A 27600-nucleotide genomic window follows, 5' to 3' on the forward strand; every position below is an offset into this window, starting at 1 on the left:
TTCGAACAGAATGGTGTGGGCAAGGCATGGAGAAACCGAGGCAGCAGCTGAAGCGTTGCCGCCTGCCCCTGCCGGTCTGAGTTACAGAGACAACAGACATAGAGCCATGGTGGCAGTGCAGTGGCTCATCCACTGGTCCTGCTCTGCCTGCTGCTCAACAACCTTCAGGCACACTGTATCATCCTTAAGGAGATCAACCCAAGGCTGCAGCTGTCCCAGGTACTGCCCAGAAACGCAGGCAGGTGCGTGTTTGTCAGTGTGCAGACCATTAACATGCCAGTCGACCAAAAGCTTACATTCGGTAGACTGGAAACACCTATAAAGGTGATCAGAGGATGCCCCAAAGCCTCCATTCTTCTCAGAAAACCCGGCAAGCTACTGAGAATATCCCACCCACAGGGCAGAGCCTGGCAAGCTACCCATGGCATACTCGATATGCCAAAAACAGTAACAATGATTGTCCTCATTCCACTGATCCTGAAAGAGCCCCCAATATGCCATCAGGCTACACTAGCACACGACAGGGATGAATGGAGACGTTACTGGCACCCGCTTAAGCAAATCAATGAACAACGGGATAACAGTGATACAGTGATACAGTGAACATACACTCTTAAGTTTTATTTATAAATTAATTATAATTAAATTATACTACGATTTTGGAAAGAACCTAAATATGAAGAATAAAATAATCTGATTAACTCCTATATATTCTACATGGTATAATATAATGCAAACATTTAAATTACATCCTTGATGTATTTTTTACTTATGATAAGATATGTGTATTACATAATGCAAATTTTGAAATATATCTATTTATAGGAAAAATGATATAAGTAAAATAATACCAACAATAGTAATTGCACTATCTTTCTTAAAAATTTACTTATTAAATCACAGTGAGATATACAGTTACAAGGGTGTTCATTATTGGGTTTCAGTTACATATTGTCCCAACAACAGTCCCTTCAACAGTGTACACTTCCTACCACCAATGTCCCCAGTTTCGGTCCCCTCACTGCCTGCCTTAATGGCAAGCACTTTTCCTCTCTCTCTCCCTCTCTCTCTCTCTCTCTCTCTCTCTCTCTCTCTCTCTCTCTCTCATTGCACTATCTTTGAATGATTTTAATGCTCCCTTTTTTGAAAGTTTTTAGTTTTTCAAAAATAAAGTTTATAGTTAGGAAACAATTCCGTATCCTAATGGAGAATAAACTCAGAGATAGACAGTTTAAGATGATTCCTCCGCCCCTCTCGGAGATCCTGGCAAGCTACCAAGAGTATGGAGCCCGCCCGCATGGCAGAGCCTGGCAAGCTACCCGTGCAGTATTGGATATGCCAAAAACAGTAACAATAAGTCTCTCAGTGAGAGATGTTACTGGTGCCCGCTCGAACAAATCGATGAGCAACAGGATGACAGTGATTGTCCAGTTTAAGATAGACAATTATATTTGAAACTTTTCCCAATTCCACTTTTAATCAAAAATGAATTTGACTTGAAAGTTTCAAAGTTCCAATTCAAGTATTTCATCATTCTACACCAAAAAGAATCTTGCTGTTTATTTAGATGACAACATTAAACTAGTTATTCAAAGAAGATAGTTATCTGTCTGCATTTGAAATTTCCAGTAAACAAGAATCCACAACATTCTGTTCCACTTCTTTAATAACAACTCTTTCTGCCAACAAGTGCTTATTTATCTCTTCTCTCTGCAGATCATTCTCCCTAGTACAAATCTTGTCTAGATTAGTGAAAAGGGGGAACAGGGATATACCACATTGAGAGTACATGCTTCACATGCCCTGGGTTCAATCTTGGTACAACTCTCTCTCTCTCTCTCTCTCTCTCTCTCTCTGTCTATTAAACAATTCTTTGTTATGCTGAACACTTTTCAAAGTGGCTTGACTGGAAGTCTACTTTTAGACATGGCAGCTATTAAAATCCAGGGGCATATTAGTCACTAAAAATCAAAATACACCTAATCCTATGAGTGCCCAACCTTTTCCTTCCAGGTAACCCTTTGATCTATCCTCTGATGCTGAGATCTGCTCAGCACCAGAGAGCTGTAGCCAGGCTGTCTTAGTGTGAGATTTTTCCAGTCTCTTAAATTACCCAAGTCCAGGTGGTAGGAAATTGATACTGGGATTCCAGCATGGTCCTTATATGAAGATGCAAGACAAAAATCTTCAAGGTGAATTTAGTGAAAAGACAGCACTGTCTTGTACTTCACATTTAGTGCTTAAGGCAGCCTGCAGGGAAACACACCTTACATGAGTTAACAGGAAAAAAGAAATAGATTCAGTTGAAAGTGTTGTAACTTATCAGTTATTTGAGAGATATGAAGCAAGTCTTTACTCCTAAGTATAAAATATAATTTTACTATAGACTCCTTCAACTTAACTCCTTTGTTAACTCAAGGTAACTATTATCTTGAGTTAACAAAGCACACTTCTATGAATAAAAACTACAGAAAATCATAAAAAATTTTAAAATTATATATCTAATTTATAAATACTATCTCATCACTCCTCAAAGGTGTAAAATTCTTATAAGTTTACTTAGTGGCCTTGCCATAAGAGTCTAAACTCAAAGAGGTTGGGAGTAACTGTGGGTTTTTGTGTGTTTGGGGGGGTGGAGAAAGGCCACACTCAGGTGTGCTCAGGGCTTACTACTGGCTCTATGCTACAGGATCACTCCTGGTGGCACTGGGCAGTGCCAGGGATGGAAATCAGGTAATTATGTGAAAGATAGCACCTTATCCACTGTACTAACTCTCTTGCCTCAGGCATTATTGTCTTGTTCATCAGCTTACATCCAGAATTTTTAATAGTATCTTAAATGCATTAGTGTCAAATAAATAGAAATAAACAAGTATTGTAGCACTGCTGTTCCATTGTTCATCGATTTGCTCAAGCGGGCATCAGTAACGTCTCCATTGTGAGACTTGTTGTTACTGTTCTGGGCATATTGAATACACCACAGGTAGCTTGCCAGGCTCTGCTGTGCAGGCGGGATACTCTCGGTAGCTTGCCGGAATCTCCAAGAAGGAGGAGGAATCGAACCTGGGTCAGACACATGCAAGGCAAATGACCTACCTGCTGTGCTATCGCTGGAACAACTGGAGTGATCGTGATATCACAAACAAGTATTAAATGAAGAAATGTTAATACATGGGTAGGGAGTTTGCGTTGCACAAAGCCAGCCCAGGTTTAATCCCTGGCACTTCATAAGGTCCCCTGAATCCCTCCAGAAGTGATCCCTGATTACAGAGCCAGAAGTGAGCCCTGAGCACAGCGAGGTGTGCTTCTCAAAAAAATAAAATCTTTTTAAACAATGAAATAAAATAAAGAAATGATTTTTCCATTCAATGAGATACCAGGGGACCAGTAAAAATGATGCTATAAAAAATAAGATGAATAGTCATTCAACCACCCAGTTTACATTTGAATAATCATAGTTCTGTAATTTATTTAATTCATTTATTTGGCGTTCCTGCTATTTCTTATTTCAGCTCAATGAACTACCTTAATACGTTCTGCAAAGCATATGGAAAGACACTCCATTGAAGCACCTATCACTTCCTTGGTAACTAAGAACTTTTAAAAAACATTCAGCACTATGCCAGTCAAATCCCAATCAAGTTAAAAATCTCTGAGTTACCAATTAGACACCCCAAAAAACTGTGACCGATTTGTCACTTCATCAAGGTGATGTGTTCACCAGCCCTCTCCTCTTCATGAAAATGAACTTTAATACCTTCTACACCCTCGACTTCCCACCAGGTTTCAGAACATTATGTTTCACAAATTTAGAAACAACTTTAAATCACTCAGATGAGCCTCACCCATGGGAGAATCTATTCTTGGACATCTCATACTTTACACCACTAATATACCAAGAGTAACATCACATCTGATTGGGTTTAAAGTAGAAAGCAACCAATCTTAGGGGGAAATATACATATGTATATATACATATATTCGTATATATACACACCTATCACTTGTCACTTGCATCACTTGTTGACCCGTTGATCTTCGATTTGCTCGAGCGGGTGCCAGTAACGTCTCCATTTGTCCCTGTCGTGTTCCAGAGTAGCCCAATGATATCTGCTCGCTCCAGGAACAGGAAGAGCTTCAAATCGTTCATTCAGGGATTTGACGAAGAAATCTGACCATCTAGTTGGTGGACGGCCACGAGGTGTTCTGACATCCCGTGGAATCCAGTCGGTAACAGCTCTAGTCCAGCGGTCGTCTCTTAATCGCATTACATGACTGGCCCATCTGATTTTTGATGCCTTGGCAAATGAGACAGTGTCCCTGATTCTTGACCATTGACGGAGGTCAGAACTCCAGATTCCTTTTCTCACTTGAGTGAGACATGATATTCCCAGCATAGCTCTTTCGATTCCTCTTTGGGATACCCTAATAGCATTCTCATCCTGTTTGCGTAGGGCCCAGATCTCTGAGGCATATGTTAGTGCAGGAAGAACGGTGGAATCGAAAAGATGTGCCCAGAGTCAGAGGTCCTTCGTTCTCTTAACCACTTCTTTGATGCTCTTGAAGGCATTCCACGCTGCTCTCTTCCTCCTGCAAAGTTCTGGCGCCAAGTCGCTCCTCATGTTGATTTCTCGACCCACATAGCTGCTGCATTCGGAGATGTTCATTCCACTGAGAGCTAATGAAGCTTCAGGGACTAGTTCGTTTTTCATGAGCATCGTCTTGTTGAAATACACACATATATACATATATATTTCATATATATAAGCACAAAAGACTCAACCTTTAACAACATGTTACAGATCTCTTACAGAAAAGCTTAGTGGCTCCTGGGAGAAATATAACAATCTTCACACACTTTCCTCTAAGAAACTTTTTTTGGATCATTTCTAGCAGATTATTCATAACAAGCAGTACAAACAAATTATTTTGGTTCTACTTTGGGGGCAAGGTTTGGGGTTTGGGATGGAAATCCGCAAGTACAAAGGTGTAGTGGTGGGGGGTTGGTGTTCAAATATTAAATGTAACCAAATATTGTGAACAAATTTATAAAAAGAAAAGAACAATGTAAGGCCATGAGTTTCTGAAATTCTCCCTCTAATCTGGCTGTGGTTCTCAGGTGTGTTGCAAATTACAAAACTGCAGCTATAGGAGACTCATTAGCATTATCATGTACCAACCTCAGCACCAATGGGCAGGACAGCCTCACTCATAACAAGCTCATGGACCATTGCCAGTCCCCAGGCAGCCAAGCTTAACTGGCTACTTCCCAGCTCTGCAGGGTATTCAAACATGTCTGCCTGTTTGAGATGCAGGGTGGCTGAACACTGAATTCTGAGCTGGAGAGACAGGCTAAATCTCACAGACATTAGCCAAAGAAAAACTGTAAGCTGCATCCAGTAATAGGCTGGCTGTTGGACAGTACCTGCAATATACTTTTCATTCTTCATGCAACACCACAACAAGAAATGGCTCCTTTGGTCCCGAGGTACTTAGGCAACCTGGGCAAAGCAGATAAGAGCCTGTGCCTATTTTCATATCTTGGATTTCATGCTGGTGCACCCATACATCTTGATAGATAATAAATGTTTGCTCCTGTCCAACTCTCATTAGTTTATTCTACAAAATAGCAAACACCTCCCTTTAACTTATCCAGGAATAACAAAGTTATAAATTAATTGGATGCCAGGAGTTTCATCATACCACCTAAATCATCCAGCGTTCACATATCATTGAAAAACAAAAACATTTGCTGGAAACTCATTAAGTGAATCAGGAAATTCCAATCACCTTTTCTGTACGATCTGCTTTTGTGCATGCTTCCAACATATTACAAAATGAGTAATTTTTCAGAATTTAACTTAATATATGCAGATGGTCGACTATCTTTCACACAAAACTTTAACCTCTACTGATAAAATTATGGTGGATTGTGTAAGAACTCTAAAGAGCGTAATGACTTAAAAGTCATTATTAAAAGTGATGATTTTAGGCAGAGGCTGGGTGACCATCTGTTAGGGAAAGATTTCTACATTGAAAGAGGGCAGGTTGGTGGGAAATGGAATTGAGGACCTTTATAGGCAATTCCATTAACTTTTTTCTTTTTCTTAAAATAATTTTTAAAATTCAGTCACCAGGAGATCATAAAGTTATTCATGATAGAGTTTCAGACATACATTGTTTCAACACCAATTCCTTTACCAGTGCTCACTTCCCTCCAACAATGCCCCCCCCACCATTTGCCACCCACCTACCAGTCTGCCTCTAGGAGGGACATTATTTTTAATATATAAGCTTTTGCACTGTGGTTTACAGTACTGTTGCTGATAAGGTTTCACACATAACACTTTCCCACCTCTTAGCAGTACCTCCTTCTCCTGGTTGATGACTTCTGTCCATCATAGGCATTACCCACTCCCTGTACTATCCCCCAACGCCCTCAGGTAGCTTGTTACCTATGACAGAGTGTAGCTACTAAAATGTAGAAGATTCAAGATAAACAATATTACCCTATGTGGCAACTATTTTGTTAGACATAATAGACCAGATTGAGTAAACCACATTTAATTTTTAATTTCTTTCAGATAAATAATGTTCTAATTTTCACATGGCAAAAAATATGTATTTAGAATTACATCAGACAGCACAGTTAATAATGTTCTGAAGCTCGCTTTCTAAGATAAGAGAATATACAAATCATTTTATGCTAAATGTGCTAAATGTACAGTAAATTTAGCATTACTCCAATGAAATATGACACTGCAGGTAAAGGGATAAAGCAAAATAATAAATGGTTCAAATTATTTTAGCTAGCTATAAAAGAGAGGGGAATAATTTGTGAAACTCATTTATTGGTAAGTGCTGCTCCAAGCGCTACACATCTATGATCCAGTTTACTCCTCACAACAATTATGGAGGAATTGAGGAATTGAGCAACTTGCTGCAGATCACTCAGCTGAGCAAAGACTTGAACCTGGAGGATCTCTGCTTGGGAGGCCCATGCCTATCACTGACTACAGGTTTCCATCTCCCTTTCTTAGTTCTTAGGTATAGGCAATGCTGAAGTTCTGTTCCTGATTTAGATGAGAGAGGTTGTCTGAAATCTTCCTGCCAGACAAATGCAAAACTAATTTGAGTTTGAAAACATAAAATGAATCACATAAAATGAATAATATTGAAAGGGCTCTGTGAAGAGAAAGGTATATGCAGACTATGACCATTGTAAATTAGTTCAATATTTCAAAAAGCTTTCTGATCATTTGGAGTGAGAGATATAAAACTTTCTTACCCTTTGACTCAGATATTTCAGAATTTGAAAGATAGGCCAAAAGAAATAACCTAAATGAAAAAGGTCATTTATTCAAGATGTTTATTCCGGGGCGATTTTTACTAGAGAAAAATTGGAAACAATCCACTGTAACAGGACAGTGACTAAGCAAACTAGTTTATGTAGAAAATGTAAAAGAAACAAAATTGTATCTCCTAAATTATGCCAAATGGCAAATTATGGCACTAAATTTGTGCATTTACATACATTTACATGTGGATGTATATGTAAGAAATAATTACAGTTTAAAAGGTATAATACAAATCAGTATGAGCATAATATTATATTACCAAGTTAAACTGAACATGAATAACAATACTATAAAAGAATCATGAATTATAAAAAAGTACATCCCTACATTTCACTGTTGAAATTCCAACAGTGGAATGGAAGAATACCTGGCATATCGATTGTTTTTAACAACAATGACAATACAACAACAATATATATATGTATATATATAAACTTCAATTATACAGATAATTTCAAAACTGAGATATGACTATCTCACTTGTGTGAATTGCTATCAAAGCTAATCATTTTAATTTTAATATTTTAATTGATCACCATAAGATACATAGTTACAAAGCTGTTCATGATCAGGTTTCATACAATGACCCAACACCCATCTCTCCACTAGTGTCCCCCCTCCCATCAGCTTACCTCTATGGATCTGTGACAGTAACTTTCCTCCTCTCTCTCTTTTTCTCTCTTTCTCTCTTTCTCGCTCTCTCTCTCACACACTCTTTCTTCCTCCCTCCCACTCCCTCTAGGCACTATAATTGCAACACAGATACTGAGAGATTGCCGTGTTTGTTCCTTTACCTACTTTCAGCACTCAGTTCTTATCCAGGATGATCATTTCCAACTATCAAAGACAATATTTAATGTGGACTTATGTGTGATACACTTTCTCAAACAGACCCTTTCCTTGCATGTTCTCATTTAATCTCCCTTTATCAGTTTAAGTAAGGGTTAACATCAACATCTCTCTTCTATGAGAAGCAAAGTGTTGCACAGAGAAAATAAAAACCTGCAAAAGGTTACACAGTGTATGAGAGAGATGGAATCTCAGTGCCTGCAGACTCAGTGCCTGCAGACATGGCTCATATGCAACCATCACGCCACAGTGCTCTCTTTTGTTTAGAAGAACCTAAACCTTTTACTTTGCCATCAGCTATTTCTAGATTTGGTTTTCTGCCTTACTTCTTTACCACTCCTGTATGACTTAAAATACCGTGGAGGGAAAAAAAACATTAAACAGATAAAAAAAATTGAGATCAAATACTCTACATCCAATACCACTGAATGAACATTATATTTCTATCATAACTGGCAAGACTTCTTTTCAAAGCTAAGAGGATTTATGATAAATCCAGTGAGAGAATTGAGGAGGCATAAATATAAGATACTACTATACATGGGATAACTACAGAAAAGGGAAAGTACGCCATGTGAAGCAAGTTAATTCTCAAATGAGGTTGAGTTTAAAAATAAGTTGCCTAGGGACTGGAGCGATAGCATAGCGGGTAGAGCATTTGCCTTGCATGCGGCTGACCCGGGTTCGATTCCCAGCATCCCACATGGTTCCCTGAGCACCGCCAGGGGTAATTCCTGAGTGCAGAGCCAGGAGTGATGTGATCCCTGTGCATCGCCCGGTGTGACCCAAAAAGCAAAATAATAATAATAATAGCAATAATAATAAGTTGCCTAGGAATAAGTGACAAATACAGAACATTAAAAAACTTTTGTGGGGATCTGAAGTGATAGTATAGCAGGTAGGGTGCTTGCCTTGCACGAGCCAATTTAGGTTTGATCCCTGGCATCTTATATCATCCCTTGAGCCCACCAGGAATAATCCTGAGTGCAGAACCAGGAGTAATCCCTGAGCATCACTAGGTATGGCCCCAAAACCAAAACAAAACAAAAAATTAAAAAAAGAACTTTGGCGGCAAAAGATAGATCAAGGATAGAAATTCGAGGCTGGAGGTATGACTCAGTGGTAGACCACTTACTAGATTTTATTCTCAGAATCCCATTTTGTCCCCTGAACCCTGTCATGACTGATCACTGAGCACAGCTGGGTATGGTGCCAAAACAAAAACAACAACAGAACCTTAAATTTTCTTCACTTAAAAATCTTGCTTCCTAAATCTTTCAAATGTCTCAAAATTGGTAAAAATATTTCTATCATATAATTCAGTAATTTTACTCCTAGTATCTATGTAAATCACACAAAAATACTAGCTGGAAAAAACATATGCACACCTATGTTTGTTGCAATTCTATTTATGATTGACAAATTATAAAAACAATCCAAGTAAGTGCCCAAGAACAGATGAGTGGATAAAAAATATTTGATATGGAATAAACAGTAGAATACTTCTCAGTTGTAAGAAGTCTTGACATCAGGAAAATGGCTGGAGCGCTGGGGCAAATGCTTTGCATGTAGGAACACCAAGTTTGATACCTGGCACCATATGGCCCCCCAAGTAAAGTCAGAATGGATGTTTGAGCAAAACATCATACCAAGATTAATCCCCAAGTATCATCATGAATGACAGCTACCCACCAACACACATACACGTACACAAATTGAAATCTTGCCTTTTGCAAATACATGGATGGAACCAAATGGGGTTGTGCTAAGAAAATAGGTCATGAGAAAAGCAAATATAGATGATCTCATTCATATGTGAGATATAGAAAAGCAAAGCATAGGAATAGATAAAATCAAACCCATGAACTCAGAGCTGTGGTTAACTGGGAGGAAGGGGGAAGGATCCAAAGAACAGAGGGATATTTGGTGCTTTGGTGATGAATCTGGTATGATGACAGGAGAGAAACAAGTTAGAAGAAAGACAAATACAGATGATCTTATTCATATGTGGGATATAGAGAAGCAAAGCATAGGTATAGTGAAGTTGTACCATTAAGACATATATAGTCATGTACACTAGTATTGTCTCAATAAAAAATTGTTTACTCATAATCATATTTTATGATGACCTTCTTAGCAGAACATCTGTCTTATTGATCAGTGATTGGCACTGGAAAAAGCAAGTAACTTCACATCCAGAACATTAAATCATAAATAATTATATCAAATAGGATTATAGCAACCATCAAATTTAAAAATACTAGCTTGATCTCTGCTTTTACCACAGTTTTTATTGACTTTACTAGATTTTATTTAATATGAAGGAAAGAGCTTCAAAGCCAGAACTTTAGTTCAGTGCATCAAACTAGGAAATAAGCATCAGTGAACTTCACATTTCAGAACAGAAAGTATACACTTGTAACAAAACCAAGTATTCTCTAAATAAAAAAAAATAGTGTACTTTTATTGGTAATTTGGAATTAACAATTGAATTGCTTTTTTGTTTGTTTGGGTTTGGGACTGTACCTAGCAGAGCACAGGGCTTACTCGTGGTTCTTATTTATGGATCATTCCTGGAAGGACTGAGGTGGGGTAGGGAGGGGAGGAGAGGGGCAGATGGGGGAGGAGAGCAGAATATGGGATGCTGGGGGTTAAACTGGGTTGATTAAAGATCTCAATATAAGACCTGAATTCATAAGTTATACTGAGAAAGTCATAGGCAGAATCTTCAAAGACTCAATACCATTGGCGTGGAAAAAAGAAGCAGAGATGAACAAATGGGATTACATAAACTTAAGATACTACTGTGCTTCAAAGGAATGATGGCCAAAATAAAAACACACCCTGCATACTGGAAAAAAGTACTTGCCCAACAGTTAATATCCAAGATGTACAAAGCACTGGTAGAACTTTACAAGAAAAGAGCATCCAAAGCCATAAAAAAATGGGGTAAAGAGATAAACAAAACATTCTCAAGGAAGATATACAAATGGCCAAAATGCAGATGAGAAAAGGCTTTGCATCACTTATGATCATGGGAATGCAAAGCAAAAATAACAGTGAGATATCTCACAGCAGTGAGACTAGCACACACCACAAAGAATATTTAAAAATTTTTAAATAGGTATTGTAATATAAAAATTGAGAAAAGAGGGGCTGGAACAATAGCACAGCGAGTAGTGTGTTTTTCTTGCACGCGGCCCACCCAGGTTCGATTCCCAGCATCCCATATGGTCCCCCTGGCACCGCCAGGAGTAATTCCTGAGCACATGAGTCAGGAGTAACCCTTGTGCATCGCTGGGTGTGACCCAGAAAGCAAAAAAAAAAAGAAAGAGCAACAACAAAAAATACAGAAAAGAATTCTTCACAGTTGTCATGAAAATACAAGAGAAAAGTGCTCAGTTCCTGAAACAGTAATATTTTTCCTTTCCTTTCTTCCCTCAAGTAATGTGTGGTGCTGTGAGTCTCAATGAAAAAGCACACTTACAAGAATGATAAAGATCAGGGAATAGTAAGAATGCCACTGAGGCTTAAAATGAAAAGGAGGCTACTTTAAGAAAAAGATAAAATAATTATTTTCAATTTTACCACATTCTATAAAATGTAGGTTTTATGTGACATCATAAAAAGCTCTTTGATCCCTAAATGAGCTAATCCAAGATATATCCACATTATTCCTGTATTTTTTTCATGGAGAATAGTAATTAATTAATTATCAAGAAGAAAAGTAAAGTCACAAAAGGCATGAAATCTTACTTTCTCATCATCTTCAGTAAATGGTGCACCTTCAGGAATCTTATTTATTGCTTGGGCCACGCCGATAATTTCACCATCACTACTTCGGATAGGCATGCACAATAGGGATTTTGTCTTGTATCCAGTTAACTTGTCAATTTCATCATTGAATCTTCGGTCCTTAAAAACAAACAAACAAATAAAATATTAACCACATGTATATTGTGCTCAGGGAGAGGTGTACTTCTATACATGTCACTGAGAACTTTACACACATGGATTTTTTAATAATCACAACAGATTTAAATTTACCTTGAGCTACACGTAAAAAATATTATTTAAAAAAATCATTAACCCTGTAACTTCCAATCATCATAATAAAAGAGAGAACCGCCCCTGCCCCACACCCCCGCACCACCCCCCCCCACACACACACACAAGGCCTTGCCTTCTTTTATATAGGGACCCCAACCAGCAGCGCTGGCATTTTAGTGTCATTCATTGGTACTCTTACTGGTCCCCAAGTGCTCAAAGGTCACCATGGCCTCACTCAATTGTTCTTGGGGAGCCACAAGATACCAGGGATTGAAACCTGGGCCTTGATCATGCCAGGCCACTTGAGCTCTGTCCCTAGTCCAAAGGGCAACTGTTTTGAAAGAAACCCAACACTGTAGCAGAATCCCTACTGGCTTTCCAATGAGGTCTGTATTATGTCCCATATCATAAGAACAGGTGCTCTGAAACTGGCATAAGTCTACGTCTTTTTCTGGAGATTCATGCAGGCCACTCCAAACCTTTAGTTAAAGAGGGGAAACTCCAAAGTAGAGAGAAAAATCAAACCTAAATTAAATCAAATCTCCTGCTCAGAATGAACTTTTCAGCAAATGCTCAGCAAAACACAAAACAAAACAAAAAAAGCCCACAAAGTTGGTATTTATTCCTTTAAAAATTCATGGAGAAGGGGTCAGAACAATAGTTTAGAAGATACGTTGCTTGCCTTGCATGCGACCAACTGGAGTTCTATCCTTGGCATGTCAAAATGCACCCCAAACGCCATCAGGAGAGATCCCTGAGCACAGAGGTAGGAATAACCCTTGAGCACTATCGGGTGCAACAACAACAAATAAATTATGGAGAAATCACATTGTGTTGGGTTGTAGGTTAGGAGTGAGAGAGAGAGGGTGGGAGGATAGAGAGATGCCTGCCATAGAGGCAGACTGGGGAGACAGGACGTAGAGGGCAGAAGGGAAACTGGGAACACCGGTAGTGGAAAATGTGAAAGGAATGATGTTGTAATATTGTATGAACGAAACTCAATCATGAAAAACTTTATAATTTTGTATCTCATGGTGATTCAATTTTTTAAAAAGTATTAAAAATAAATAAAATCACAGGACCGGCACAGGTTTAGAGTAAAAGAATTAAAACCAATTATAAAAACCAATGGAAAACAAAAATAAATGCTAGGACAGCCGTACTTGTATCAGACCAATTGCATTCAATCTAAAGAAAGTAATCAGAGACAGGGATGGATACTATACTTATTGATCAAGGGAAAAATAGACCAAGAAGTACTAACTCTAATCAACATATATGCATCAAATGTAGAATCATCAGTTTGTAAGGCTCACAAACCTAGAGAAACACATGGATGAATGCATAAGAGTAGTGGGAGACTTCAATACCCCACTGTCACCTCTGCATAAATCTATTTGCCAGGATATCAGTAAAGACACAAGATCCCTAACAGAGGAACTAGAAGAGCTGGGGCTAATGGATTTATACAGGGCCTTCCAGCCTCAAAAAGCTGAATACACATTCTTCTCTAGTGCACATGGAACATTCTCTAGGACATAAATCTAATATACATAAATTCACAAACATAAGAATCACATCAAGCATCCCATTAGAACACAATGCCATGGAGATAGAAATTATAAAAAGAAGATGCGGAGAAACTGTAACACCTGGAAACTGAACAACATGCTGCTACATAATAGCTGGATCAAAGAGAAAATCAAAGAAGAAATAAAAAGATTCCTCAAGACTAATAATAATGAATAAATAAGTTACCAAAATTTATGGGACACAGCAAAAACAGTACTTAGGGAGAGACTCATAGCAATACAGGCCTACATGGGGAAAGATGGAAAAGATAAAATCAACAACCTAAATGCACATGTTAAGTGTCTGGAGAACCAACAACAAATGAATCCAAAGACTAGTAGAAGACAAGAAATAATGAAAACCAGAGCACAAATCAACAATGTAGAAACAAAGAAACCAAGAAAACTGGTTCTTTGAAAGAATAAACAAGACAGACAAACTGTTTCCTACTCACAAGGAAAACAGAGAAAGTACTCAAATCTGATCATAAAAGAAAGGGGGAAAATGATAATAGAACCCCTAAAATTCCAAGACATCATGAAAACTTAGTATGAAAAGTTCTACTCTGAAGATGGGGAACATAGAAGAAAGGGACAGATTTCTAGAAACATGAGTCCCCAGTGTCTCTCCCACCTTCCACCTGCTTCTTTAACAGGCACAGTTTAAAGTTTGGTTGCTAAGGTTTGGATCTCCTGCTTTTTTTGATATTGACTCTGCAGTTGACTCTATAGCGCTATCACTCCTCTTTACACCCAATGTACCCTTGACTCAGCTTCCTGTTACTTCCCATCCATCTTCTCCTCTGGAGAGTATGCATTGTTGTTGTTGTTGTTTATTCTTTAAGATTGAATTATCAGGCAAAATACAGAAAAGTTAGACTCTTTTTCTTCCTCCTTACCATATATTGAAGATGCACACAAATGTTCACTTCAACACCAAGGTAAAAAAAAAAATTCGAAAACATTTATTGTTGGTTAATAGCCAAAGAAGCAAATAATCACATCTAATTTTGTGATATACTATGTCATAGTTCCCCTTTATCTGTAAAGATTAAGTTCCAAGACCACCACTGAGCATCTGGAACCATGAATAGCACCCAATTTCTGTGTGTACAATATTTTCCCTACACATAGAAAAATGTTACAAATTTATCAACTATTTCTATAACTCATTTACACCCCCCTGATAAACATGTAACTTAAAAATTAAAAAACAATATTGAAGGATATGGCACTAGTCTTACAATTTAAGAACAGATTTATTTTTAAAAAACTTAATCATTTTTTAAAAATTAATGCAGGGGCTGGAGCAATAGCACAGCGGGGAGGGCATTTGCCTTGCACGCGGCTGACCCTAGTTCAATCCCTCGCATTCCATATGGTCGCTCAAGCATTGCCAGAAGTAATTCCTGAGTGCAGAGCCAAGAGCATCCCCTGAGCATCGCTGGGTGTGACCCAAAAATCAAAAAAAATAAAAAATTAATGCAGCTTTTAGTCATGATTTTACAATGTCTTTGTTCTATTATCTATAAAATAATTCTCATAAAATTTACGTAAAAATTTATATAACCTATCTAAAGGGAAGTCAGAAGAGCTAATGAAAATGAACCCAAATTTGAGAATAACCACAAAAGTAAAAAAATAAGGAAATATTAAATAATAATTATATAATAAATATAACATATTACTCTGATGTCATAGAGGCAAGGGAAATTTTGTAACAGAAGCTTAAAAACACAAGAGATTTAAATAGCCAGTCAAAATGACAAAAAGTATGAAGGTAGGGGAAACTCTGTGAGAACAACACACAATAGGGTCCCAATCTAATCCAAGATCAGAAAAATATGCCTGTACCACCAAAAAAAGAAATTCTCAAGCTGATATCTAAAGAATGAGTGACCCAGGAAGAGGGATTAGAATTTAAAACTCAGAGGCTACAGAAAGTCGATGAATTTGAGTGACTAAAATAAACAAAAGATGATGCTCTAAGGAAAAGGCAAACAGAAGACAGGAAAGACTAGAGAGAGAGAGAGAGAGAGAGAGAGAGAGAGAGGTGAAAAGTGCTTGTTGTAGAAGCAAGAAGGATGATGTGAGAGGGAAACTAGGGACACCGGTGGTGAGAAATGTACACTGGTGAAGAGACAGGTGTTGGAACATTATATGACTGACATCCAATCATGAACAACTTTGTAAGTGTATATCTCACGATGACTCAATTTAAAATTTAAAATACTTTGAAACCTTTTTTTAAAAGAGAAAATACCAGAGGGAGGCTGATGAAGGGAGGCTGACCATATATAAAGCTGCAAATTTATCATCTCGGATAAATTTATCATCTAGAGGTACTAAAGGATTTTATGAGGATGAGTGGGAGTAATCTGATGGATCATTTATTTTTTAAAAGTCACTCTTACATGTGAATAATGCACTGGAAGAAAAGCGCCCAGAAGAGAGGTCTGGGTTTCTCATTTACTTTGCATGTGACTAACCCTGGGGACTACATATGGTCCCAGAGTGTCACCAATGAACACAGAACTAGGAATAATCCCTGAGCACTGCCAGGTGTGGCTCATCAAAACAGAAAAACAATAACTCCAGATATCTGCATGAGTGGCACGGTGATTCACTGGGGAACAAACAAATTATGAGGTGGGTAATGCAAAGTTTCCTGGTGAACATTTTGTGGGCTAGATTACTGTCAGCCAACCTCATGGAGGCAATGTCCCCACAGTAGTCTGAGATGGTAGTTATAAATATCTTTTTAATTTCAAAAAATACAACTTGGAATGTAAAGCTGAGACTGTTCAGGTGAGGATGGAAGACTCTGTCTGCTCAGTAACTGTGGAGCATGGCTATGGGCACTGGACCAGATAAGATACGACCTTGCAAAGCAGTCCTGAAGCAAGGCCCCGCGCAAGGGAATACCTGGGCAAAGTTGGCAAGAACAGGGTGTCAGCACCAGGTGTCCAGCCTTAAGCCTCACTCGAGCCCTAGTCACATGAGCCCAAGACACAGAAACTGTCACATCCACTTAGCAAGTCATCCTAACCACAGCATCTAGCCTTGATTGGGATGGAGCAGGGCAAAGCAGGGTAGGAGAGGTAACAGAACAATAATGCTAAACTTTCTGTGATTGGACCTTCCTGTAAAGCCAAGCCTCTCTATAAAATAAAATTGGCAATAAAGTGCACAGTCATCAGCTGCTCTCAGAAAGTGTTTCTCTGCACACCCGTCATCCTGCAAACCCACCTCTGCCCGGACCCGGTATGCAGGAACCTCTGGAAAAAACTGTTCCCTAACAAGTAACTTTTGCTTAATAGTTTTTATTTAATTAAGGAACTGTTATTTACATTATTGATCATTGGGTTTTAGGCATATTTCAACACCAATCCCATCTCAGGTGTCAATTTCCCTCCACCAGAGTTCCAGCCCCCTCTCCCACCTGCTACCTTGACAGGCACATTACAAGTCCAGTGGTTGCAGCTTACATCTCATGGTCTCAGCGTTGTAATCAGTAAATTTTAACCTGTCTCAGTATCTCTTAACACCTAGATGTCTTTAGGGGGTCAGTATGCTCACAGCAAAGCTTCACAGAAAGTCAGGTTAGAAGGAAACAGCACTAGCAATAAGGCAGAAACATTGGGCTTATTTCTTGCTGAAAATGAAAATTTGAATAGAAAAGTTAACAAAGGCCTCTATCTCTTTAATGAAATGTCACATGGAACACGGTGTTCAATTTCTATTCATCTCCCTTAGGACAAGGGAAGGAGAAATGATCTACGCAGGGAGAGACGTCTAATAAATTAAAATAAGGGCTTCTTTAATAAGGTTGTTAAAATCTGAAATGAGTTTCTTATGATTATGATAGACTTTTGTTGCTTCAAGTATTTTTATGTCATAATATTTTCTAGTTCAGATATTCTGGGTATAACTGCTCTTGAGAAGTGCAAAGATCATCTCTGTCTCTTGTGCAAACCCTTTATTTATTTGTTCATTTATTTAGTTTTAGTTATGACATTCAGCTATGATTTTAACATTAAAAAGAAAAGGTCATAAGGCTAAAAATTAATTTTCCATTTTTAGCAGTGAAACCTACCTGGAATCCCAACATAGAGAACAGTAACTGAATACATTTCCGATCCAGGATCTTGCACTAGCATACTCATTGACAACTTTATGATCTGAGCGTGATACCACAGAAAATACCCAGAAAGCTGTGCCCCTTCAATGCCCACTGGGGCTGTGGAAAGAATGTTCAAAGAACCAACTACTGTCGGAGCACTTAGGTCATTGACAATATATACATATATATTCACTACATTATTTCTGCCAGCCCACAGATGCATTTTTAAAGCATATAAGATACCTCAAAGCAAAAGAGAATCCATCCCTCTCCTCTTCACTTTCTCAAAGAAGTCACTGAGGGTTCCCCAAGGCAGATGCACCAGAGCTAAGACTCTTATCCTCATCCAGGACTCAGACTCATGCTAAGGATGGAGATGATTTCTTTATCACCTCTGTATTAAAGACTCGCCTCTTCACTTTATAAGATACATTTCTAGGACTCATGATCAAACCAAGAACAAATTTCGAATCTTAACTTATAGTCATTTAACCTAAAAGGTGATTTTTTTTCTTTTTTTTAAAACTTCCATCTCCATACCATTTTGGATCTCTCACAGGAAAGGTAATCAAACCCTGCAAGCCTGAGAACATTCACAGATGTAAATAAGTTTCTAGAAACATATGAGGAAATATATAAAGTCCCTATATATGCTATGAATTTACTTGTGAGTTTATTGATCATATAAATTATAGAGGAAATTTATAACTTATAAATAATACAGTTATATACATTTAAATTATGAGACATAAATATTATTAAAGGCAAATATGAAATAATTATAAAATATAAACATTATATAATTTAAATATATATTTTATATTTATAAAGATACATACTTCATCTGCAGAGAGCTATTCATGGGAAAATAAGAGTTGTTGCCAACTCTTATTAAGGTTGGAATTGCTTGGGTAACTACAGATGCCACAGCCCCACCCTAATTGATTAAATCATAATTGTTGGCTCTCTAGGGTCCCTGACATCTGACTAGTAGTCAAGGTTAAGAAGATAAATTAAAGGGCCCTTTAATAAATCCCATAGGCCTAGCAGGACAGATTGCAAATCACTGATTGAAAGCTTCAGGACAAGTTTATATGTTGTTTTGCATCCACTTCTCCCAAAAGGTGCAATGGATGGTGCATCTTCCCTTCTTCCTCACTGTCCCACCCCCACAGAGAAGGTTGGGAGACAAAGTTCAGTACCATGTTTAACTTTTAAACATCTTATGGAGTTTCAAGGAAGGAAAGCAAATGGAAATATAAAATGAATATAAAATGGCTCTGTGCTCAAGGATCAGTCCTAGGAGAAACACGTGCAGTGCTGGAATCAGCTATGCGCAAGGCATGTGCCTAGCTGCTGTACTATCTCTTCAGCCTCATAATCTTTATTTAATTCAAATTCATAATAGCATATCTTTATATTTATGACTTATAGATAGCATTTAATTTTCAGAAGATACTTAGATAGCTAAGATATTAAAATGTTCTTAATCTTCAATGATTTGAAATACACTCTTCTGCTTTTCTTCATACAAAGAAGGACAACTAATTGTTTTGACTGATGAAATGCTTAGATTATAGTGCAGAAAAACATGGCTGGAAAGATAGTATAGTGGGAAAGATGTGGGCATTGCACACAGCCACAAAGCCAACTTGGGCTCAGTCCTCCATACCACATATGATTCTCTGTGCACCAACAGCACCAGGAGTGATTCCTGATCAGAGCCAGGAGTAAGCCCCGAGCACCACCAGGTGTGGCCAAAGAGTAGTGGTAGGCTGGGGTCGGGTGAGAGGGGAAAGCATAAAGAAAAATGCTGGTAGATTTGGGTATATAAAAATTTTAAGTTTTAGGGGCTGGAGCAGTAGCACAGCAGTAGAGCATTTGCCTTGCGTGCGGCCGACACGGGTTCAATTTCCAGCATCCCATACGGTCACCCGAGCACGACCGGAGTAATTCCTGAGTGCATGAGCCAGGAGTAACCCCTGCACACCCCTGGGTGTGATGCAAAAAGAAAAAGAGTAAGTTTTAGTATCTTAAAAATAATATAGCCAACAGACAGGTAAAGTGTTCATTATTACTTATTATCTGAGAAATGGAAATAAAAATGATGAGAGTATCACCCTGCACTGGTGAAAATGCTTCTTAGACAAAAGGGAAATTTGAAATGTGGTAAGTGGAGGAAAAAAGGAACCCTCATTTACTGTTGGTGGAAATATAAACCAAGTCTTTTGGAAAATAGTATGTACAGTTATCAAAAATTTAAAAGTAGATTCATCAATTATACTCCTAAGTAACTATATGAGGAATATGAAAACACAAATTCAAACAATTATATGCACACCTATGTACACTGTAGTTTTATTTACAATAGTGTGACATTTATATACATTTAAATTATAAAATATAAATATTATGAAGGACTGAAGCTATAGCACAGCAGATGGGGCTTTTGCCTTGCACACGGCCAACCCGGGTTCGATTCCTCCATCACTCTCAGAGAGCCTGGAAAGCTACCGAGAGTATCCCACCTGCACAGCAGAATCTGGTAAGCTACCCATGGGGTATTCGATATGCCAAAAACAGTATCAGGTTTCACAATGGAGACGTTACTGGTGCCTGCTCGAGCAAATCGATGAACAACAAGGTGATGGTGCTACAAATATTATGAAATATAAATATGAAATAAACTATAAAAATACAAATATAATATAAATGTACATATTTGATATTTATAAAGATATATACTTCGTTCCTATGCAGAGAGGTATTCATGGGAAAATAATAGTTGTTGCCAACCCTTATTAAGGTTGGAATTGCTTGGGTAACTACAGATGCCACAGCCCCACCCTAACTGATTAAATCATAATTGTTGGCTCTCTAGGGTCCCTGACATCTGACTATAGTCAAGGTTAAGAGGATAAATTAAAGGGCCCCTTAATAAATCCCAGAGGCCTAACAGGACAGATTGCAAATTATTCTCCTAGGTAACTACACGAAGAATATGAAAACACAAATTCAAACAATTATATGCACACCTATGTACATTGTAGTTTTATTTACAACAGTCAAGACCTGAAAACAACCCCATTGCCCAAGGAATGGATGAGTGCATAAAGAACAATATAGCACATATACAAATGAAATACTATTCAGTTAGAAGAAAAGATGAAATCTTGCCATTTATAACAACATGAACAGAACTGAAAATGGTTATAAGTCTGAATGAAGACAAATACTAGATGATCTCTCATATGTGTGATATGAATAAACAAAACAGCTTTCGGTGGAATGAGAACAAACACACACCAAAACAATCTTTGATAGAAGACAGCAGAACTAAGATGATCAGAGAATGAGGTGAGAGGAAAAATCAGAAGGTATAGGATATAATTGGCAGAGGGATACGGGCACTTTTATGGCAGGTAAGATGTAGTAACACACACTAGAAGAATGTGAACTAAAATACATAGTGTTGTTTCTTGAGCTTCCTATCTCAATTTAAAAAATAATAATTTTTAGGGGCTGAAGAGACAGTACAGTGCGCTTGCCTTGATCCAGTTTGATCCCTGGTACCCCTAAGACCAGTCAGCAGTGATCCCTGAGCACAGAGCCAAGAGTAAGCCCTGAGTATGACCCAAAACCTAATCCCAAATAAATTTTTAAAAATAAACTTTAAAGTCAAAAATCAACTCTGTAAATTAACCAAAACAGCTATTCTTGAAATTTCACTTAAAAGAATGATTCACTATACGGAAGAACTGGGTGTAACTGCAAGAAAATAAATATCTAAAAATAATTTTAAATAATATAATAAAAACAAGTTAAAAGTAAAATAAAATTGGGAAAACATTTTAAAATCTTTGACACAGTGTTAAATGCTTGACTTGCAGAATTTTTACAAATCTATGAAAAAAAGCAATGGAGAGGATAAAAATTTAATGAAAAAGTAACAATGTCTATGCCTATAAATATATGAAAATAATAATACTTCACCAATATGTCTACATTTTTATTAAATGTGGCAAAGATTAAAATGTAATATGGTAGATATTCAATTATATTGAAAGTTCTTTTAAAATTTCTTTGTTATTTTGCTTTTTAGGCTATACATGACAGTAATGCTCCAGCAGTTACTTCTGGCTCTGTGCTCAGGAATTATTTCTTGCAGGTTTGGGGGACCATATGGGGTGCTGGGAATCAAACTCAGGTCAGTCACAAGGCTAGTGCCCTATCTGCTGTACTATCACTCCAGTTCCTGAAAGTTCTTGTTTTTAAACTTTTTTAAAAAATTTATTTTTTTTATTGAATCACTATGAGATACACAATTACAAGTTGCTCATGATCGGGTTTCCATCATACACTATTTTAACAGTTGTCCCTTCACCAGTGTACATTTCCCACCAGCAATGTCCCCAGTTTCTGAAATTTGTTTTAAAGTCTACTTTTCACATTGCTGTGAGAGTGAAAATTCAATATATGTGAAGGAAATTTTTTAAGTAGGTAACTAAAGCTTCTGCAAATTTTGAATAAGATTTGTTGTAGTAATACCAAGAGTATCCTGCCTGCATGGCAGAGCCGGGCAAGCTACCCATGGTGTATTCGATATGCCAAAAACAGTAACAAGTCTGACAATGAAGACATTACTGGTGCCCGCTCGAGCAAATCGATGAACAACAACAGGACAACAGTGTGTGACAGTGTAGTAATTTTATTTCTAGGAATTTTCAAGGGAAAACTGAAAATACTAAATATTCAATAAGAAATTGATGCCAGAGCGATAATGTATTAAGTAGAGAATTGTTTGCCTTGCAAGGCCTAGTTTCAATCCCCTACATTTTTTATGATCCTCTGAACCTGCCAGGAGTAATCCCTGAGCACAGAACCAGGAGTAAGCCCTGAGCACTGTCAGATGTAGTCACACCCCCCTCAAAAAAGAAAAAAGAAATTGATTACATTAGGGTGTGTCCACAAAAAAAACAGTTTTTAAAAGTGTTACAGATTTTACAGACTGAACCAGAGTGAGAATCAAAGAGTGAGATCACATGCCTGATGTACTGCAGGCACCATATTTGATTCCCAACACCTCAGACCCCTTCAAAACCTGTTAAATGTATTCCTGGTGGACCCCCAGAACCACCAGATCCTAGTAGCATTGCATCACTGGACCTCGCACATTACTGTAACACGAGAAAATTACATGAAAAAGTAGGTCATTATTAGTATTGTTAGTTCAGATGGTGATGTTATAATCCATGACAGCACTACAGCTTCAAAAGTGGCCCCCCAAAATGATAAGCACCATAAAGCCATTTGGTTCTCGGTAAAACAAATAAGCAAGATACTCCAAATATTAGCTGTCAAATGGAGGTGAGGCAATCATCAAAAATAATAAATATATATGGTGTATGCATATATGTATATATACATATATATATATGAAAGGTAGCATAACACTCTAGCAAGATGAAACAACAAACCAAATTTCACTTTTTTTTTTTGCTTTTCTGCTTTTTGGGTCACCCCTGGCCATTCTCAGGGTTGAGTCCTGTCTCTACATTCAGGAATAATCCTGATGGTGCTCAAGAGACCATATGGGATGCCAGGGAACAAACACAGGTTGGCCATGTGCAAGACAAGTGCCCTACCCGCTATACTACCCACTATACTACCCGCTCCGGCCCTTCACATTACTTTTTAAATCTTCATCTTGGTTATAAAACTCTATTCATAACAATAAAGTCCAATTTATTTGCAAAAGAAATTATATATTTTCTAAATATTACAGAGAACAAAGAATAACAAAATTACCAGATATTATAATTGAACAATGCTCTCATGCGTGAAATGGATGGATCTTTCAACTATCTCAAACTTAGACACTCCCCACATAATTGCTTCACATCCCAACATCCTAAGTGACTTAACATAAATAATACTAGAGTCATCCTGATTTTCAAGAAAAAGATTAATACTGTTGGCTTGATTATGGTTGTAAAGACAAAATTTTCAAGAGACTGATAAAACAGTCCATGTAAGTTTGAGGAAGATTAGTAAAGCTTCTCTCACCCAGGGAGAAAATCTCAGGCATGTTCCAACAGGAAGAAGACTTGAAAGCAGCAAGTTCCTATTCCCTAGAGACCTCCCACTAGCTCCCTGAGCTGGCTGGTTTCACATATTCTCAGCCCAGAGTGTGTACCCCTGAAATCTTGCCCTGCATCCCCAACACAGGCTCTTTCCATTTCAATGGCACTTAGCCACAAGAAAAGCAGCAGCCTGCAGAACATTTGGACTTCGTGCAGAACTGACGTGACAATACGCTCCATAAAGCAATGGGGGCATGGATTTCCTGGCTTTCAATTTGAGAAAAAGAGTGATAAGCACCAAACTGTAGAGACCCATTTGTGTTAGGTCTTTCGAAGAATGGATCCCAGGAGCAAAATTTGCATGTAGTCTAAATAACACAAGAGTAGCCTCACTGCTCAGAATGTTTAACAAAGCAAAAATCTGACTTTCAAGAAATGGTTCTACGTGGAGCTTTCTAGAGAGACACACTGGAGAACTGAGACTGCATGATTTATTTGCATAGACTTTTGAGGGGTATTTGGGAGGGGGGGGGCAGGGGGGCGTTCCTAAGGGTCTGGTGCCATTCCAAACAATTCTCAAACAATCAAGCCATAAGGCTGAATATTAGTGTTTCAGGCACACTGGTAATATAAAACGTGGAAAACATTGTCTGAAACCTAAACCAGCCCAGAGCCATGAAGGCCTTTGAGACGCAGAACCTGTCTGAAGGACTCAGTCAGAAAACCTTTAAAAACCTACAGAATTCCAGATCCAGAGCTTGGCTGGAGACCCTGAGAAGAAAGCTCTATCTCTGGAACAAAGGCCAAGCAAAGAATATCAAAGAAGACCATCAACAACTTCAAACTCTCTTCCTTAGCAACCACCTTTGGAAGAGACATTGGAGTGCATATATATACTAGCCTGACCGGAAAAGGAGTGTATTTGACAGTACTTCCTTTCTTACCTTATGGCACTTTTGCCCACATGTCCCCCAAAGATACGCACTTTCTTAGCTCAGCATAGAAGAGAGAGGGAGACAGAGATAGAGAGAGAAAAAGAGAGAGAGAAAGAGAGAGAGAGATGCATAATCAGGGAGAACATGGGCTTCTTCAGAGTGGAAAAAGCAAAGTACACAATGCAAGTAGATCTGCAATGAGTTTTCAAGATGGAGAACACAAACCATAAAGTCCACACCACAGGCAGGAAGGGATGTGGGCTACTTGATCTTTTTTTTTTTAATTGAATCACCGTGAGATAGCTACAAGCTTTCATGTTTGGGTCACAATCTCACAATGATCAAACACCCATCCCTCCACCAGTGCACATTCCCCACCACCAATATCCCCGGTATATCCCCCCTTTCCCACCCTCCCCCTGCCTCCATGGCAGACAATATTCCCCATACTCTCTCTCTCCTTAAGGGCATTATGGCTTGCAACACAGACACTGAGAGGTCATTATGTTTGGTCCATTATCTACTTTCGGCACAAATCTTCCATCCCAACTGGTTCCTCCAGCTATCATTTTTTAGTGATCCCTTCTCTATTCCATCTGCCTTCCCCCCTCTGCTCGTGAAGCAGGCTTCCAGCTATGGGGCTACTTCATCTTACTTCACTATTCATTTTCTCCTAAAATTCTTTTCTGTGAGAAAGGCAAAGAAGCCAGAAAGCCTGGGTAAGATTTAGGACTGAATTTCCTTTGCTGCACAAAGCAGTTCCATGCCCCCGCCTGAGTCCCGTGGCTCTATGAGAAATTGGGTGTCAGCGATCATTTTTCATGCCAGGTAGAAGTGGGACTCAGGAACAGCTTGAAAGTCACCTCTGGGATCTGATGAGACATAAGGTGTTCAGGGCTGACTCTCATCAGTCCTGAATTTTTCAGCCGCCTCCTGGAGTGACCAAGATGGGCAAAGTGGGAAGCTGTAGACTCCCCTCCTGAAGCTGCTGCCTCTTTCTTTCTCACTTGACACAAGCCAGGCTAGGAACCCTCCTTCTTCAGATGGTGTAAGGGAACGTTCAAGGAGTGAAGATTGCGATTCAAGGGGTTTGGAAAAGAAAGGAGTTTTTTGGCTAGAGCCAAGAGTTCAGGTCACCCTGGCAACTCTCAGCCCCTAACAAAGGATCCACTCTGTTTTTATATCTTTGAGTGCAGAGGCAAGCCAGCAAGCAAATGGGCTTACACGAGTTAAACTGCAGTTACGCTGGTGAGATTACAAAGAACAAAGGGTTTTACAAAGAACTGACTGTTATACATAACAGCCCAGCTGTCTCCCTGTGGTGGTTTGGGCCTCTCTGTGCATGCAATCCATCACCATCTTCCTTCACAGCCCCCCAGTGCCCGTAAATTTCACCAGTTTCCCTCCCACTGGGCGTTCACCTCTCCCACCTGCGACATTAAGAATGCCTTGAGCCTTGGCTAGGGATGCTTGGAAGCCTCTGGGGCCACACAGTGATGCTGAGGCAAGGGGAAGCCTCCAGAGCAAACACCAAGCAGAAATGGGGCTTCAGGGGTGTTATGAAATCAAGCCAGAGCCCTGTTCACATGCTCCCAAACCTGTGTTCCCTCTCCAGCTCCTGGAGCAACTTTTCTAATTTATTTCACCATAGATAGGATGGGTGGATTCTGCATCCTGCCTTGTTCCAGATATTTCCTTGATCATCAAGCAGAACACTCTGCTAGCGGTTTTTACAAACTGGATCAGAGTCTTGGTAGGGCATGCCCATTATTCATCCTGTTTTTCAGGTCTGGGTTCTGCTGCTTAGAATGAATGGACCTATCAACTACATGCACTCTCACAGAAGCTACAGGGTCAGGAACTATTTAATACATCTCAATTCACTTCTGAGTTGTTTCAACAAGAGGAACATTCAATTTAACCAATGCTAATTCTTCCTTGATCGGTCCAAGATGTAACAACAGAGCAAAAACAAAAAAAACCAACAACCCTGGGCTGTCCGAATATATATTCATTTGTGATATGACCTTGCCTTTACAACCATACCTGTACATATTATAAGGAAAAAATTCCATAGGTCAATATAATTCAAAGCATAGCTATACAAAAAAACTAAATATAAACTTTTTATAAGACAAACAAAATAATGTATTAAAAAGAATAATATAACTCTCATATACAACCTTAGATTTATTAATAATAGATTTCCAATAGCTATGGAGACTCAAATGTAAAAATGTATAATTTCCCGGTCCCTCTGCCTTAAGAAGAAAGGTTTCCTATGGGCATGGTTTAGTTAGAGCTTTCTCCCCGTAATCCTCTCAGCAAAATGCTCTTATACAAGAACATCTAATACATTTGGCCATAAGACAGCCAACAAAGCACATTGCAAATTAATGGTCAAGATGACAAAGAACATTCATGGAAGTTGACTGAAAACTAGGGAATCAAGGTAGCCAATTTGAAATAACCATGTTAACAGATATCATGCCAAACACAAAATTTTAAGTCAATATAGCAATAGCACAGTGGGTAAGGCATTTGCCTTGCATGTGGCCAACCCGGGTTCGATTCCTCTGTCCCTTTCGGAGAGCCCATCAAGCTACCAAGAATATCCCACCCGCATGGCAT

General features: G+C 38.5%; 1 protein-coding gene across 1 annotated transcript in view; it reads right to left on the reverse strand.

Moving 5' to 3' along the window:
- Nucleotides 1–27600, reverse strand: part of PDE11A (phosphodiesterase 11A) — a 447606-nt gene that overhangs the window by 373201 nt on the left and 46805 nt on the right. Inside the window, exon 2 of the mRNA XM_004601369.2 lies at nucleotides 11964–12122. Coding sequence (XP_004601426.1) covers nucleotides 11964–12122 — 159 coding nt within the window. The remainder of the gene's footprint in view (nucleotides 1–11963; nucleotides 12123–27600) is intronic.

The sequence above is a fragment of the Sorex araneus genome, chromosome X (assembly GCF_027595985.1).
Source record: "Sorex araneus isolate mSorAra2 chromosome X, mSorAra2.pri, whole genome shotgun sequence".
NCBI classification, from domain to species: domain Eukaryota; kingdom Metazoa; phylum Chordata; class Mammalia; order Eulipotyphla; family Soricidae; genus Sorex; species Sorex araneus.